At 37.2% G+C, this 17481-nt stretch overlaps 1 protein-coding gene across 6 annotated transcripts in view; it reads left to right on the top strand.

The window, feature by feature from the left end:
• The window catches only part of LOC138844887 (uncharacterized), a 138613-nt gene that overhangs the window by 36448 nt on the left and 84684 nt on the right, over nucleotides 1–17481 (top strand). For all 6 annotated transcript variants that reach the window (XR_016219187.1, XR_016219189.1, XR_016219188.1 and 3 more), the window contains exons 22-24: nucleotides 1088–1260; nucleotides 8155–8316; nucleotides 13772–13886. Coding sequence is in view for 3 of the 6 variants with exons in the window: in XM_089311807.1 (XP_089167933.1) it covers nucleotides 1088–1260; nucleotides 8155–8316; nucleotides 13772–13886 (450 nt within the window). In the remaining 3 variants the exon portion in view is untranslated. The remainder of the gene's footprint in view (nucleotides 1–1087; nucleotides 1261–8154; nucleotides 8317–13771; nucleotides 13887–17481) is intronic.

Raw genomic sequence — 17481 nt, 5'->3', positions numbered from 1 at the left:
CACTTGGCACTATGCTCATAAGCTTTCCTTCATAAAATAGAAAAAATGGGCTCATTTTGCATAATAGCTAATCTTTTTATCCAATAATGTTGTAAGGAAATTTCTTGAATTCTAAATGTTGGTCTTTCTAGATTTTTTCAAAATTGATGTTTCCAGGATTAAAGTTTATTACAATGTAGTTAAGTTATAGGGTTGTCTTTCTCTGTTACTTTCAAATAAATAAATAAATATTTTAAAAGGGAACTGACGTTACATAGTGGGTAAAGCTGCCACCTTTGATGCCAGCATCCCACTTGGTGACAATTCATAATCTGGCTTCTTACTTCCAATCTGACTCCCTGATAATGGCGTGAGGAAGACAGTGGAGGAAGACCCAAGTGCTTGGCCCCCTACTACTGATCTGGGAGTCCTGGATGCAGTTCCTGACACTTGACTTCAGCCTTGCCCAGTGTTTGCCATTGCAGCCATCTGGGGAAGGAACCAACAGATGAAAGTGCTCTCTCTCTCTCATATGTAAATAAATATTTAAGAAGTGTAGGGTTATTTATCATAACCCTACCTGAACATGAACACCATGGGAGACCAGGAGAAGCACCTGGCTCCTGCCTTTGGATCAGCGCGGTGCGCCAGCCATGGCGGCCATTGGAGGGTGAACCAACGGCAAAAGGAAGACCTTTCTCTCTTTCTCTGTCTCTCACTGTCCACTCTGCCTGTCAAAAAAAATAATAATATCAATAATACCAGAAATTTACATTAGCATTTTAAGACCATTGTAGGATTCTAGCACACTGTCTATTGCCTGTGGTGTATTGTAAGAGCTAATTATTGGAGGTGAATTGTTTCTCCAGTTTCCATTGTTGTTTTATTGAAGAATTGTAACATGTGTAATATCCAAAGTATTATTGATAAACTTTTTCCAACCAGTAGCAGGATGTTCAAAATTTTTTTCTGTCACTGTAGTAGAAAACAGTGTATGTAAAACATTTATGTAGCAATAAATGTGCTACATAAAATGAATAATAAATGAACACAAAAATGTTTATATTTATGTACTAACAGCGATTTTAATATGAAACTTTCATTAAAGTTTGAAGAAAAAGGGCAGCGTTGCCAAAGTAAGGAAATGGAAGGGTTAAGAAACTTGCATGAAAGTGCTGCTCCTCCTGATGACAGTGATGGTTGTGGACTGAATCAGCAGAGACAGAGTGGGGACCTTGACAACCAGCAATCTGCCACTAAGAAGAGTGAAGAATATTATTCGTAAGTCTATAGCAATATTTAACATTAGGTGATGTGATTTTTATTGTGCTATAAAGCCACTTCTAATTGGGTTATTATCTATGATTAACATATTTTTACTAAGGATTTTATTCCATGCTTTGGAATTAGAAATATATCAAGAAACAAATAATATTTGCAAACCATACTGCTAAGTATTTGTTTAAAAGTTAATAGTTGGCAAATGTGAGGGAAAAGTTATTATCTACTGTTGGTAAATACAATTATAAGACTCTCTGAAGGATAGCTTAAGAGCACATGTCAAAATTTGAAATAAACCATTCTTTGCCCTTGTAGCAACTTCACTCTGGGATTAGACCTGACAAGATAGCATAGTATGGTCTATTGTACCCTACTACACCCATAAGTTAATGACATTTATGATGTATTGTCATCATCTATTATGTAAGATGTAATAGGACAGTTAGTGTTAAGGATGTAAAACACATATGATAAAGATATTTATACAAATATGTTGCAGGGCCAGTGACATGCACTCTTCCTATATGAAGGTGGTCTGAGTCCATACTTCTCTGCTTCCTATCTACCTTCCTTTATTTTTTTTATTTTTATTTTTATTTTTTTGACAGGCAGAGTGGACAGTGAGAGAGAGACAGAGAGAAAGGTCTTCCTTTTCTGTTGTTTCACCCTCCAATGGCCGCTGTGGCTGGTGCGCTGTGGCTGGTGCACCGCGCTGGTCCGAAGCCAGGAGCCAGGTGCTTCTCCTGGTCTCCCATGCGGGTGCAGGGCCCAAGCACTTGGGCCATCCTCCACTGCACTCCCTGGCCACAGCAGAGAGCTGGACTGGAAGAGGAACAACCGGGACAGAATCCGGCGCCCTGACCGGAACTAGAACCCTGTGTGCTGGCGCCGCAGATGGAGGATTAGCCCATTGAGCCGCGGCGCTGGCCCCCTATCTACCTTCCTAAGAGTGTATCTCATGGGAGGCAGTAGATGGTGGCTCCAGTACTTGGGTGTCCACACCCACTTAAAGAGACCTGGGTGGAAATTCAGACCCTTGGGGATCCTTGCCCAGTCCTGGCTGTCCTGGGTATTTGTGAATGAAACAGCAGATGGAAAATCTTTCTTAATATGTTAGTCTATCTAGATGTGTTTCTCTGCCTTCCAAATAAAATGAAAATAGGTTAATAAAACATGTTGCCTATGTACATGACATTTACAATAACATTGTTTATCAAAAATTTAGAATCAGTCTAAATACCAATCAAAATAGAAATAAATTGTCATACCAATAAAAGAATGCAATATGCAACCATTTTTAAAAATGAGGTTTTATCTATAGTACACTGCTTTTTCACAACTAGAGAATATTTAATGTGACTAGTTTGGTGATGCATCTTAAGCATATTTTATTAAAATACCATATCTGCTGAGTTGCAAAAGGGGAGTCCGTGGGACACTTGTACTTCTTATAACCAATACCTATTTTATTTTTGAGTTTTGATCCCAATTTGAGCCTAAATATTAAAATATAGAATCTATAAAATAATTTGAGCATTATTGGGTATTTGCATACTGTGGTCCATATTCCTTATAAGCATTTCAGTTTGTTAGGTAAACCTTCTCAAATGCGTCAAAGGATGTTTGATCTGCTAAAGCAGGAGTTGTAAACTTTTTCTGTAAAGAACCAGATAATGAATATTTTAGGCTTTTGGCATCAGAAGGTCTCTATAGTTGTGGTGCGAAATCCTCCATAGACTATAAGGTAATTAGTGTGGCTTAATATCACTAAAACTTTATGAACAGTACTAGGAAAGATTCAGCTGGATTTATTCTTGGGCACGGTTTTACTGAACCTATGCCAAAACATTGGTACTGCTAATGCAATAAATCTTCCTTTAGAAGATGGACTACAGGCTAAAGAATGTTTCAGAATGTATCATACTGTATTTTTCAGGAGTGACATCAAATAAAGCTTACAAAAACTCTAGTTCTGGAGCTGGTGCAGTGGCATACAACTTAAACTTCCACCTGCAGTGTTGTCATCCCATATGGGTGCCAGTTCAAATCCTGGCTGCTCTTCTTCTGATCCTGCTCTGTACTAACTTGCCTGGTAAAGCAGCCAAAGATGGCCCAGGTGCACGGGACCCTGCACCCATGTGGGAGACATGGAAGAATCTCCTGCCTCCTGGCTTTTAAGCAACCCAGAAGTCGCCCTTGAAAAATTTAGATTTTCAATATTATCAGCAGAATAGTAATAATCAGTTATATAATACCTAATGAGGAACTTTTAAAGGAATTCACTTCCTTAAGTTTATGAATTATTTACTGCTTTGATCAGAACATTTTTAGTTCCAACAACTTTAGAGAATCACAAATATTCCCTAAAATCATTATGCGAGGATTGAAAAATTCAGTTAAACATGGAGAAAAATAGATCTTCAATGATCATGGCCTTAGCAGTGATCTCCTTGGGAGAACTGTCTCTATTCCCTGACTCAAATTGACTTTCTCTTCACTCTTGGACTCACTCCAGTTGTTTACATTCCCACAACCCCTCCAAAACAGGTTTTCTCTGGATTGCCACTGATTTTTAATCTATGTTGTAGTACTTTCCAAGGTCTCCTTTTCTTTTCATTAAATATTCCTTCCCTCCTTCCTTCCTTCCCTCCTTCTTCCCTTTCCCCTTCCCCCCTTCCTTCCTTCCCTCCCTCCCTTCTCTCTCTCTCTCTCTCTTTTTTCTCTATTTTTCTCTTTCTCTCTCTCTCTCTCTCTCTCTCTCTTTCTCTCTTTTTCTAGTTAGAGGGACAGAGAAAGAGATACAGAGAGATCTTGCATCCACTGGTTTGCTCCCCAAATGGCAGCAATGGCTGGACCTGGGCCAGCCTGAAGCCAGGCATTTGTTTCAGGTCTCTCATATGGTTGCATGAGCCCAAAAACTTGGACAGTCCTCCACTGATTTCCCAGGCACCTTAGCAGGGAGCTGAATTGGAAGCAGAGAAATCAGGACTCGAACTGGCCCATATGGGATTGTGGCACTTCATATGGTGGCTTAACCCTCTGTGGCAAAGTGCTGTCACAGGCTCTCATTTTAATGAACCACTCAAAATATTTGATCCTTTGAGGGTAAAACATCTTTAAAAAATTCTTTTCAAATAATACATTTTGTCAATATAGTTTGAAACAATAGGAAAATAACAATTACTTATGGTCTTATATTTGTGGACAGACTATTTTAGGACAAGCTAAACATATTTGGGCATTAAGTCTCAGCTTAGATTTTGTAACATTTTATTATGTCTGTAGAACACTTTTCCTTCAAGATCATTTCTTGACTTGGCTTTCAGGGTATAATTCTCAACCAGTCTCTTTCTGTTTCTTTTCTACTCCATCCTGTGTTGTTTCCCTTGTTTCTCTCATCTTCTACTTTTAAAACATGGATATATCCCAAGGCTGTCTTTGATCTTTTCTCTCATGGTTTCACTATCTTGTTTATGCAAATGAATTATGAATTTTTAACTGCAACTTAGATCTCTCTCCTTAATTCCATATTTTAGATAATAACCTGCCTACTCAACACTTCTCTTTGGTCATTTATTCAGTATTTAAAATTTAGCCTAGTGCTGTGCTAATGATGTTCTTGTTCATAGCAGCCCCTCATATAGTTTTTCCTACTTCAGCGAATGGCAACTCTTTCATCTGTTCTACCAACAGCCTTGGAGCATTCTTAGACCTCAGCCTTTATGTGACAGCACATGTTGTCAAGTATTCCTTCACAATATGTCCAGAAACTAGATACATCATATCCAAGTCAGCATCAGCTGCTGTCTATATTAGTTTGTAGATTCCTCAGTGATTTTCTTGTTTATTTTTTCATAAATCCTCTTTTCATTAAATTTTAACACAGGGGATCTCTTAAAGTCAGATTATGTCATTTTTTTCTACTTAAAACCTGGTGATTTCATTTGACTTCACATACTAAACTTCTTTCTAATGCCTACAAGGCAATACATGTTGTGACCTCACTCCTCCTTATCGCTGTGATTTCAATTTGTGATTTTCCATCTCCTTCATTCTACTTATGCTACAGAAATTTTCACTATTCCTTAAACATACCTGGGCTCCTTCTGTGTTTGAAGATTCTTCCTTAGATGTCCACCTGGTTGATTCCTTTCCTTCCTTCAATGTTTTTCTTCCTAAGCAAGATCTTCTTTGGCCTTCTAATATGTCCACACCTCCCTTAAACATGGAAAACATCGTTTCTCTGCTTTTGTTCTCTTCCTCTAACATACTGTATTTTGTTTTTATATAGCTTGTTCATTGCTAATGTTTTTGCTTTACTCTTTTGTGTTGGATTTTGTCTTTTCACTGCCATATCTTTTGTACATAGAAGAGGCCCTAACATGCATGCAGTGAGCAGCTACTCAATAATTTTTTATTACTTGAGTGAATGCAGCTTATCCTTTGAGTTTTTTTAGACATTAGAATAATACTCAAAAATTGATTTTATCTGGGTTCATTCTATTTATTTTAGTTGGCAATTATATACATTTGTAATCTTTCGACTCTAGTAGTCTACATTTATGTGTGTATGTATATATGTTTTATTATATATACATATATGTTTTATTATACCTTATATAATAAAATATAATATCCTGGAAATCAACAGATGATGGCTCCAGTACTTGGGTCCATGCACCCAGGCAGGAAACAAGGATTGATTTCTGGACTCCTGACTTCACCCTGGCCCAGAGGATAGGTGATCCCTCTCCCTTCTTCTGCTCCTTCCTCCCTCCCTCCTCCTACTCCATCAGCCTCTCTGCCTGTCAAAGTAAATTAAAAAATTAAATGTTAAATTTTCATCTAAGGTTGGCATTATTATATTTCACAAAAAAACCAAAAATATAGCACAATTATAACTGCTACTTCCAAACCTGAATATTATGCTTACAGACTGTGGACCTCTATATTTTAGTGTAGCATTCAAAATTAGTGTAGGCCTCATCTCTCAATGATAGATTTAGGTATTTTATATTTTTCTTGCAAATTCCAAAGAAATATATCAGATATCATATGCCTACTCTTTGTTTGCACATTCTGTAAATAAAATGGTTTTCATCCACATTTTTCCCTCATGAGTTCTTTCTCCTTTTTTTTTTTTTACCTCCTTTGTAAAGCTTTCCTGTGCTCAGATATCAGTTTCCAATATCAACACTTTTTTATTTAAGAGTCTGAAACAGGGGCTGGCACTCTGGCGTAGCTACTGAAGCCGTTGCCTGAGGTGCTGGCATCATATATGGGTGCTGATTTGAATCTCGACTGCTCCACTTCTGATCCAGCTCTCTGCTATGGCATGGGAAGGCAGTAGAAGATGGCCCAAGTCCTTGGGTCCCTGCACTTGTGTGGGAGACCTGGAATCAGCTTCTGGCTCCTGGGTTCAGATCAGCCTAGCTCTCACCATTGCAGCCATTTGGGGAATGAATCAGTGGATGGAAGACTTCTCTCTCTCTGCCTCTCTGTAACTCTGCCTTTCAAATAATAAATAAATAAATATTTTTTAAAAAGAATCTGAAGCAGTCAGAGATAACTCCCCTCTTCTAATACACCCCATAAATTCCCTCAGTGGCCATAACTGAGCCAGGCTTAAGCCCATAGTCAGCAACCCAAACCATGTCTTGCATAAAAGTGGCAGGGATTAAACTACTTGGACCAATCTTCTGGTGTTTCCCAGTATATTATAAAGCTGGAATTGATAGTGAATCCAGGATTCAAATCCAGGCACTTTGATATGGGACAAGAATGTCTTACCCTGTATGTTTATATATGTATAAACATATATATATATGTTTATATACACATATATAAAGATTTATTATTAAAGGGCAGAGTTACAGAGTGACAGAGAAAGGGAGACAGAGAGCGGTCTTCCATCTGCTGGTTCACTCCTCAAATGGCCACAGTGGCTAGAGCTGCACTGATTTGAAACCAGGAGCCAGGAATTTCCTTCGGGTTTCCAAGGAGGTACACAGGCCCAAAGACTTGGTCCATCTTCCGCTTCCTTCCCAGAGCACAGCAGAGAGCTGGATCAGAAGTGGAACAGCAGGGACTCAAATTGGCACCCATACGGGATGCCAACACTGCAGGCAGTGCTCTTCCCACTATGCCACAGCGCCAGCCCCCTGCTTATTAACGAATAGGTGAAACACCACCCTCCCAATATCAACCCTTCCATATTACCTTATATCATAATTGTGTTTTTACCTGTTTTCCAAAGAAGATATAACAAGGTGTGTTCAGTAAGTGTATAAAATGCATGTTATAAAAATTATTCAGCCTGGCCAGCGCCGTGGCTCACTAGGCTAATCCTCCGCCTTGCAGCACCGGTACACCGGGTTCTAGTCCCGGTCGGGGCACCGGATTCTGTCCCGGTTGCCCCTCTTCCAGGCCAGCTCTCTGCTGTGGCCAGGGAGTGCAGTGGAGGATGGCCCAAGTACTTGGGCCCTGCACCCCATGGGGGACCAGGATAAGTACCTGGCTCCTGCCATCAGATCAGCGCGGTGCGCCGGCCGCAGCGCGCCGGCCGCGGCGGCCATTGGAGGGTGAACCAACGGCAAAGGAAGACCTTTCTCTCTGTCTCTTTCTCTCTCACTGTCCACTCTGCCTTTCAAAAAAAAAATTATTCATCCTGGATTTCAAAGTTTTTGTATCAAAACTACTTTTCACCCAATTTTCATGTAATTTTTTAAATTTCCTGTACACCTTTCTTTACAAGTAGTTATCACTTCCTATCTTGTTTTGAGTTAGTAAATGAATTAAGTTGGGGAAGAATAAGAATTTTGTCAAAATTGTGCTTCTTTAATCTTTCCCAGTAGAGTAAAAAACATTGCCATGTTAATGATCTTTTTAAAATAGCTGCCCTGCCTTGCATATAAAGGAAATAAAAAATGAAAATGAAAAAGTGACTTCCATGGAGTATGGGATTAGACCAGTGTTTGAGAATGGCTTTTCACTCACTAGAAGTCTACTGCAAGTGATTTATGACAACAATCTGAGTGAGCTCGATCGTCTTAAAAGGTAAAATCTATGAATTCTTTACTTTCCAGTGAAGCAATGTTAATGGTGACTACTTTTAATGAAAATAGGAAAGAATAGTGTAGTCTACAAGCCAAACAAGAGAATACTCAACTATATCAATACTGCAGTAAGGTTAAGATACTTGACAAAAAAATGTGGCAGTCAAGGGGATTTTCTTTTATTTTAACATAGAAGCTTTTAGTCCATCTATACTACTAGAAATGATGTAGCAGAACGCATAGTGAATTTAATTTTATGCACATATCTAGGTATAACAATGCTTGGTGCTTTAAATTATCTGTAGAACTTCAATTCATGTATATTTTATGGTAAAAGATGGTTCATTCAGAATTGGCTCAGAAATGGAACATCTGTTTTTGAAGACTTTAACTTTTTTCATTTTGATTTATTTAAGGAATACAAACATCATGCATCATGTATACAAATTCAGGAACATAGTAATTCTTCCTACCTTATTTTCCACCCATAATCCCACCATTCTTCCTCCTTCCTCTCCTCTTTCTATTCTTATTTTTAACAAATTTCTATTTTCAGTTAACTTTATACACACAAGGTTAACCATACACTAAGTGAAGAGTTCAACAAATAGTATGAACAACAACAACAAAAAACACTGCTCCTCAGTACTCAAGACGAGCTGTTCAAAATCATCACATCTCAAAATGTCAATTTCATCCCAATAGATTACATTTTACATACTCTATTAGTTATGACAGATCAGAAAGAACACAGGTATTTGTCTTTTTTGAGATAAGCTTTTTACTCTAAGTAATCATTTCTAGTTACATCCATTTTGTAACAAAAGAAATTATTTCATTTTACCCCAGTATATTATTCCATAGTGTATTTATAGCATAATTTCTCTACCCAGTCTTCAGTTGATGGACATCTTGGTTCATTTCATATGAGCTGTAATAAACATGGTGTACAGGTTATTCTTTCATTTGCCAATATCTTTACATTTGGGTAAATTCCCAGGAGTGGGATGGCTGGATCATATGGTAGGTCTGTATTGAGATTTCTGAAGTATCTCCATGCTATCTTCTACAGCAGGTGCACCAGTTTACATTCCCACCAACAGTGGATTAGGGTACCTTTACCCCCACATCCTTGTGAACATTTATTGTTGTTGATTTCTGTATGAGAGCCATTCTAACTGGAGTGAAACTCATTGTGGTTTTGATTTGCATTTCACTGATTTTTTAAAACTTTTTTAACCCAATAAATTGTAGCCATGGGCCGGCGCCATGGCTCACAGGCTAATCCTCCACCTTGCAGCGCCGGCACACCAGGTTCTAGTCCTGGTATGGGTGCTGGATTCTGTCTCAGTTGCCCCTCTTCCAGGCCAGCTCTCTGCTTTGGCTAGGGAGTGTAGTGGAGGATGGCCCAAGTGCTTGGGCCCTGCACCCCATGGGAGACCAGGAGAAGCACCTGGCTCTTGGCTTCGGATCAGCACGGCGCGCTGCGGCCATTGGAGGGTGAACCAACGGCAAAAGAAGACCTTTCTCTCTGTCTCTCTCTCTCACTGTCCACTCTGCCTGTCAAAAAAAAATAAATAAAATAAATTGTAGCCATGAATGCCTGACTCTACTGGGTCAGTACTGTGCTTCATACTAATTTTTATTCCTTCATACTATTTGTTGAACTCTTTAACTAGTATAAGGTTAATCTCATGTGTTTGTTAACTGAAAATAGATATTTGTGAAAAATAAGAATGGAAAGAGGATGGGGAAGAGGAAGACAAGTGGGAGTATGGGTGGGATGGAGGGTAGGTAGAATCACTATGTTCCTAAATATGTATGTATGGAATCCATGAAATTTATGGTCCTCAAATAAATCAAAATGAAGAATGTTAAGCATTCTTTCAAGTGCCTGTTGCCCATTTGAATTCCCACTCTTGAAAAATGCCTGTTAAAGTCCTTTGCCCATTTCTTAACTGGATTTTTTGTTTTGTTGTGATTGAGTTTCTTGAGCTCTTTATAAACTGAGGATATTAATCTTTTATCAGTTGCATAATTTGCAAATATTTCTCTCAATCTGTCGGAGCTTCTTCACTTTGCTGAGTGTTACTTTTTAAGTACAGAAGCTTCCCTGTTTGATGCAATCCCGGTTGTCAGTTTTGGCTTTGATTGCCTGTGCTTTTCTGGGGTCTTTTCGAAGAAATCTTTGTCTATGCCAATATATTATGGAGTTTCCTCAATGTTATTTATTAATTTGATGGGATTGAGACATAGATTTAGCTCCTGATCCATTTTGAGTGGAATTTTGTGTAAAGTGTAGAGTAGGGGTCTTATTTCATATTTCTGCATGAGGAGATCCAGTTTCCCCAACACCATTTGTTGAAGAGACTGTTCTTTCTTCAGGGATTGATTTTGTCTTCTTTGTCAAAAGTAAGCTCATTGTAGATGCATGGATTGATTTCTGGAGTTTCTATTCTATGCCATTGGTCTATACATCTGTTTTTGTGCCAGCACCAATGTGTTTATATTATATCTGCCCTATAGTATATCTTGAGGTCTGGTATTGTGATGCCTCCAGCTTTTTTTTTATTGTTTAACATTGCTTTAGCTATTCAGGGTCTCTAGTGTTTCCTTATGTATTTTAGCATCATTCTTTTTAAATCTGAGAAAAATCTGATGGGTATTTTGATTAGGAATGAATTGAATCTGTAAATTGCTTTTGGTAGTACAGACATTTTCATGATTTTGATTCTTCCAAACCATGAACATCGAAGATTTTTCTACTTTTTATGTCTTCTTCTATTTCACTTTCTAATGTTTTGTAATTTTCATCATAGAAATCTTTGACATCCTTGGTTAAATTTATTTGAAGGTATGAATTTTTGTAGCTGTTATGGCATTGTCTATGTATAGATCAGCTATTGATTTGATTTTTGTGTGTTAATTTGATATTCTTCCACTTTACCAAACTCTTTTATGAGTTTCGGTAGTCTCTTAGTGGAGTCTTTTGCATCCCCTAAATATGAAATCATGTCATCTGCAAATTGGAATAGTTTGATTTCTTCCTTCCCAATTTGTATTCCTTTGGTTTTATTTTCTTGCCTAGTGGCTCTGGCTAAAACTTCCATGATTATATGGAATGACAGTGGTAAGAGTTGGGCATTCCTGTCTGGTTCCAGATCTTAGGGGGAATGCCTCCAGTTTCTACTCATTCAATAAGGTGCTCACTGTGGGTTTGTCATAGTTTGTCTTGATTGTATTGATGAGTGTTGCTTCTATACTCAGTTCGCTTAAGATTTTCATCATGAAAGAATGCTATATCTTATTATATGCTTTTTCTAAATCCGATGAGATAATAATGTGTTTTTTCTTCAATTTGTTAATGTGTTGTATCACATTGATTGGTTTGCAAATGTTGAACCATACCTGCATACCAGGGATAAATCCTACTTGGTCTGGGTGAATGATCTTTCTGATGTGTTGTTGGATTCAATGAGCTGGTATTTTGTGGAGGATTTTTCATCTTTGACCATCCGAGATATTCTGGGATTTTACAGGGTAGAAACTTCTTACTCTTAGGAAGTGTGAAATTCACAAGAATTGCAAATAATGTACAAGTTCTTAAGTGTGAATGCTTGTAATAATTCAATACATCTTCTTCAGATTGTAATCTTAGTTACATAGAAGCACACCATATAGAAGTTTCATGATTTGTTTTGAACATTGTATTTTGAGTTTATGTTTTGTTGTATTATAAGTCATGCTGCAACAAACATCTTCTATATAAACATTTCTTTATATGCCAAGTGCTTGACTTTGAATAAATACTTCAATATGGATTTTATGGCTAAATTTGAGGAAACCTTTTTAAATGCTTGGTTAATATTTCTAAATTTTTGTCAAGAAAGTACATAAGCTTATACTTCCATCAACAGATATATAGTTGACAGTTTTTTTAACCTCTGAAGACTTTGAAATTTACTTATTTTAACATGCATGGGATGACAGAAAACTGGAAAGTAATCTCTGATTAGTTTCTTGAACATTTCTCTTTTTTACATGCAAAAATTCGTTTCATGTTCTATGTTGAAAGCACGTAGCACCCTTGCTTAATTAACAATGTCATTTTTTGAAATTGTTTATGGAATTTTAATATTCATTAAGTTGAAAATACTACCAAAAATATCAATTATATGAAGTGACACATATACTCTTTACCCTTGGATGATATTAATCAGTAGCTGTGTGTATCATGTAAAAGGCATGTATAAATTATAGGCTGTCTTACACTCTAAATAATTTTTAAGGATACGTGTAATATTTGATAAAGTTGAAACTGTAGTTCTAATAACTATATAAAGGTGTTTATAAAAAATAACTCATTAAGGGCCAGAACTGTTGCATAGTAAGTTAAGCCTCTGCCTGTAGCACCAGCATTCTGTATGGGTACTGGTCCAAGTCCTGGGTGCTCCACTTCTGATCTAGCTGCCTGCTTAAGGCCTAAGAAAGCATTAGAAGGTGCCAAGTGCTTGGGGCTCTGCACCCCACATGGGAGATAAGGAAGAAGTTCCTGGCTTCTCCCTTCATATCCTCTGAGCTCCTGCTGTTGTGGCCATTTGGAGAGTAAACCAGCAGATGGAAGACCTCTCTGTGTGTCTCTTCTCTCTATATATCACTTTGCCTCTCAAATAAATGCATAAATCTTTTTTTTTAAAATTCATTAAAGATTGGTTAATTCTAAATTACCTTTCCTAATGGAGATGTAATTATGAATGGATGAGGAAGAGGTAATTTTCAACTCATAACTCTACTGGATAATTTCAAAATTCCTTTCTTGATAACAGTTATCAGTTGCAAGTAACAGAATTTTATCAATTATCAGAATGTAATTTCTGATAACAAAGATTTATTTATTTATTTGAAAGAGTGAGAGAGAGAGAGCGAGTGAGCGAGTGAGCAAGCTGCTGGTTCACTGTGGGTGGCCTCAATGGCCAGGATTGAGCCAGGCTGAAGCCAGGAGCTAGGAGCTTCTTCTAGGTCTCCCAAATAGGTGGCAGCAGAGATTGAAATACTTGAGTCACCTTGTGCTGCTTTCCCAGGCCATTAGCAAGGAGCTAGATAGGAAGTACATCTGCTGGGAGAGGAACCTGTGGCCACACGGGGTGTTAGTATCACAGGCGGTAGCTTGACACACTACACAATACCAGTCTCAAGAATGTGCTATTTTTTTTTTGTTTTAAGAATGTGCTTTCACAGCTAACTTTCAACTCTGTCCTTTGAAGAAGAGATTTAAATGAAATGTTATAAGAAGATATTTGAGAACATAAATTTTATTAGAGTGTATAAGCTGCATGGTAGTATAAGATTATACAATGAATCTTTTAATTTCTAATAAAATGAATTTTGAAACAAGCATGTTTTTACCTAAAACAAGAAAAAGAGACCAATACTGATATATTGTGTAAAAAACCTAGGGAACAGTTAAGAAGAAAAGAAAAGCAATATCATAAAGAAGAAGTGAAACAAGAAGAAGTGACACATAGAACACTAGAAATGGATGCGAGGACTTCAAAAAACAATTTGACCCAGGTAAGTTAATCTTTGATAAAATTTTTATGTTTCTGACTTGAATCACTGTTACATATAATGTCCTCCTCATTCAAGATATATACATAAATATATATATACACACACATACCTAAACAGGTGTGTATGCACACAGACACACACACAGATGTGTAATCTTTATTTAAAGCAACCCAAAAATTATTCTGAAGATGAATTATGACATATATTGCTGGAGTTATTGCTTGTGAGTCTTGGTACATGATGGTGCTTAGTACATATTTTCTAAAGAAAGCAGTGCATATTGAGTTGCATTTAATAACTCACATGAAGATTGATTTAGACATTTTATGTTAAAATTCAGGCTAAATAGCTGTGAATTATAATAAATTTAGGTAAATTATAAAGAAATTTATTTAAAAACATCAGCTTTTATTTAAGGATTTTTTAAATTATTTGGTGAATTTAGCTGTAACTTATACAATTAAATTTAAGTAGTTCATGTGAGATACGTGTCTTGATTCTTTAATAGTTCGCTTTCTTTGAACAGATTTTGTTAATAGGCATGTTTGGAGGCTTTCCTATTGTAGAATCTATTAGAAAATGTATTTAAGTAATTCTAATGCACTTTTGAGATGCTAAATTAATGTAGCAGTTTTTCCTGTGGCATTAACTGATATGTAAATGTTGCCAAAGAAATTTGCCTACAATTCAGCAATAAGATGAATGTCAACACAGTTGAAAATCACAGTGGCAATCTCCAGTAGTGTTTAGAATTGGAATTTGCCTACTGACATTAGTCATAGATTATCATTTATGATGTGAAACTGACTTGAGCATAACATTGTTGTTTTACAACTAGACATTTCCAGTTGGTTTGGTGAGTTTTGAGAATCTAAATACTAAATTTTATTTTTAGAAAGATTAGTGCTCTGTCGTTAAGTGCTAATGCTATTAGAATGAAATTTTCCAAAACATATCACCTAATGGAGAATAAAACCTAGACATGCATGGTAGAATATGTTTGCTTTGATGATGGTGGGTTTTTTGCATACATTTTCTGTGGTAAATCCCTGAGACATAATCAAGTCCTACTGCCTATCCTTTGTTTCTTCTGCCTATTTGAAGGTAATTTTTTTTTCATTTTAAATTTTTAATCTCTCTTGCTATTGTGAATATATCTGATTTACAATTTCCAGTGGCATACATTTTTGTTTTGTCTTTTTTTAACTTTTATTTAATGAATATAAATTTCCAAAGTACGATTTATGGATTACAATGGCTTGCCCCCCATACCGTCCCTCCCACCCACAACCCTCCCCTTGCCCACTCCCTCTCCCCTTCCATTCACATCAAGATTCATTTTCGATTATCTTCATATACAGAAGATCAGCTTAGTATACATTAAGTAAGGATTTCAACAGTTTGCTCCCACACATAAACATAAAGTGAAAAATAATAGATGATTTTTTTTAAATGATGATGAAATCAGATCAGACCTATTGTCATGTTTAATCCCAGTGAGAGTCAAGTTGGGAGTTGATAATTTCTTTTTTCTTTTTTTTTTTTTACAGAGGATCAGTTTAGTATGCATTAAGTAAAGATTTCAACAGTTTGCACCCCCATAGAAACACAAAGTGAAATATATTGTTTGAGTACTCGTTATAGCATTAAATCTCAATGCACAGCACATTAAGGACAGAGATCCTACATGAGGAGTAAGTGCACAGTGACTCCTGTTGTTGACTTTACCAATTGACACTCCTGTCTATGGCATCAGTAATCTCCCTATGCTCCAGTCATGAGTTTCCAAGGCTATGGAATCCCTCTGAGTTCTCCGACTCTTATCTTGTTTAGACAAGGTCATAGTCAAAGTGGAGGTTCTCTCCTCCCTTCAGAGAAAGGTACCTCCTTCTTTGAAGACCTGTTCTTTCCACTGAGATCTCACTCACAGAGATAGTATTCTAAAGAGTACATATCCCATAATTTCTTTATCCAGTCTATCGTTGATGGGCATTTAGGTTGGTTCCAGGTCTTAGCTATTGTGAATTGAGCTGCAATAAACATTAGGGTGCAGACCTCTTTTTTGTTTGCCAATTTAAATTCCTTTGGGTAAATTCCAAGGAGTGGGATGGCTGGGTCTAATGGTAGGGCTATCTTCAGGTTTCTGAGGGATCTCCAGACTGACTTCCATAGTGGCTTGACCAGTTTGCATTCCCACCAACAGTGGGTTAGTGTCCCTTTTTCCCCACATCCTCGCCAGCATCTGTTGTTGGTAGATTTCTGAATGTGAGCCATTCTAACCGGGGTGAGGTGGAACCTCATTGTGGTTTTGATTTGCATTTCCCTGATTGCTAATGACCTTGAACATTTTTTCATGTGCCTGTTGGCCATTTGGATTTCCTCTTTTGAAAAATGTCTGTTGAGGTCCTTGGCCCATCTCTTAAGTGGGTTGTTGGTTTTGTTTTTGTGGAGTTTCTTGATCTCTTTGTAGATTCTGGTTATTAACCCTTTATCTGTTGCATAGTTTGCAAATATTTTTTCCCATTCTGTCGGTTGTCTCTTCACTCTCCTGACTGTTTCTTTTGCAGTACAGAAACTTCTCAATTTGATGCAATCCCAATAGTTGATTTTGGCTTTGACTGCCTGTGCCTCCCGGGTCTTTTCCAGAGATTCTTTGCCTGTGCCAATATCTTGAAGGGTTTCTCCAATGTTCTCTAGTAACTTGATGGTGTCAGGTCGTAGATTTAGGTCTTTAATCCATGTTGAGTGGATTTTTGTGTAAGGTGTAAGGTAGGGGTCTTGCTTCATGATTCTGCACGTGGAAATCCAATTTTCCCAGCACCATTTATTGAATAGACTGTCCTTGCTCCAGGAATTAGTTTTAGATCCTTGATCAAATATAAGTTGGCTGTAGATGTTTGGGTTGATTTCTGGTGTTTCAATTCTGTTCCATTGGTCTACCCATCTGTTTCTGTACCAGTACCATGCTGTTTTGATTACAACTGCCCTGTAGTATGTCCTGAAATCTGGTATTGTGATGCCTCCGGCTTTGTTTTTGTTGTACAAGATTGCTTTAGCTATTCGAGGTCTCTTGTGCCTCCATGTAAATTTCAGCACCAATTTTTCCAGATCTGAGAAGAAGGTCTTCGGTATCTTGATTGGTATTGCATTGAATTTATAAATTGCTTTTGGGAGAATGGACATTTTGATGATATTGATTCTTCCAATCCATGAGCATGGAAGATTTTTCCATTTTTTGGTATCCTTTTCTATTTCTTTCTTTAAGGTTTTGTAATTTTCATCGTAGAGATCTTTAACGTCCTTGGTTAGGTTTATTCCAAGGTATTTGATTGTTTTTGTAGCTATTGTGAATGGGATTGATCTTAGAAGTTCTTCCTCAGCCATGGCATTGCTTGTGTATACAAAGGCTGTTGATTTTTGTGCATTGATTTTATACCCTGCTACTTTGCCAAACTCTTCTATGAGTTCCAATAGTCTCTTAGTAGAGTTCTTTGGGTCCCCTAAATAAAGAATCATGTCATCTGCAAAGAGGGATAGTTTGAGTTCTTCCTTCCCAATTTGTATCCCTTAATTTCTTTTTCTTGCCTAATAGCTC

This window comes from Oryctolagus cuniculus, chromosome 13 (genome assembly GCF_051225735.1).
Source record: "Oryctolagus cuniculus isolate XC-2025 breed Fujian yellow rabbit chromosome 13, ASM5122573v1, whole genome shotgun sequence".
Taxonomy (NCBI): Eukaryota; Metazoa; Chordata; class Mammalia; order Lagomorpha; family Leporidae; genus Oryctolagus; species Oryctolagus cuniculus.
Note: the sequence above shows the minus strand (reverse complement) of the source record. Positions and strands in the feature narration are given on the sequence as shown.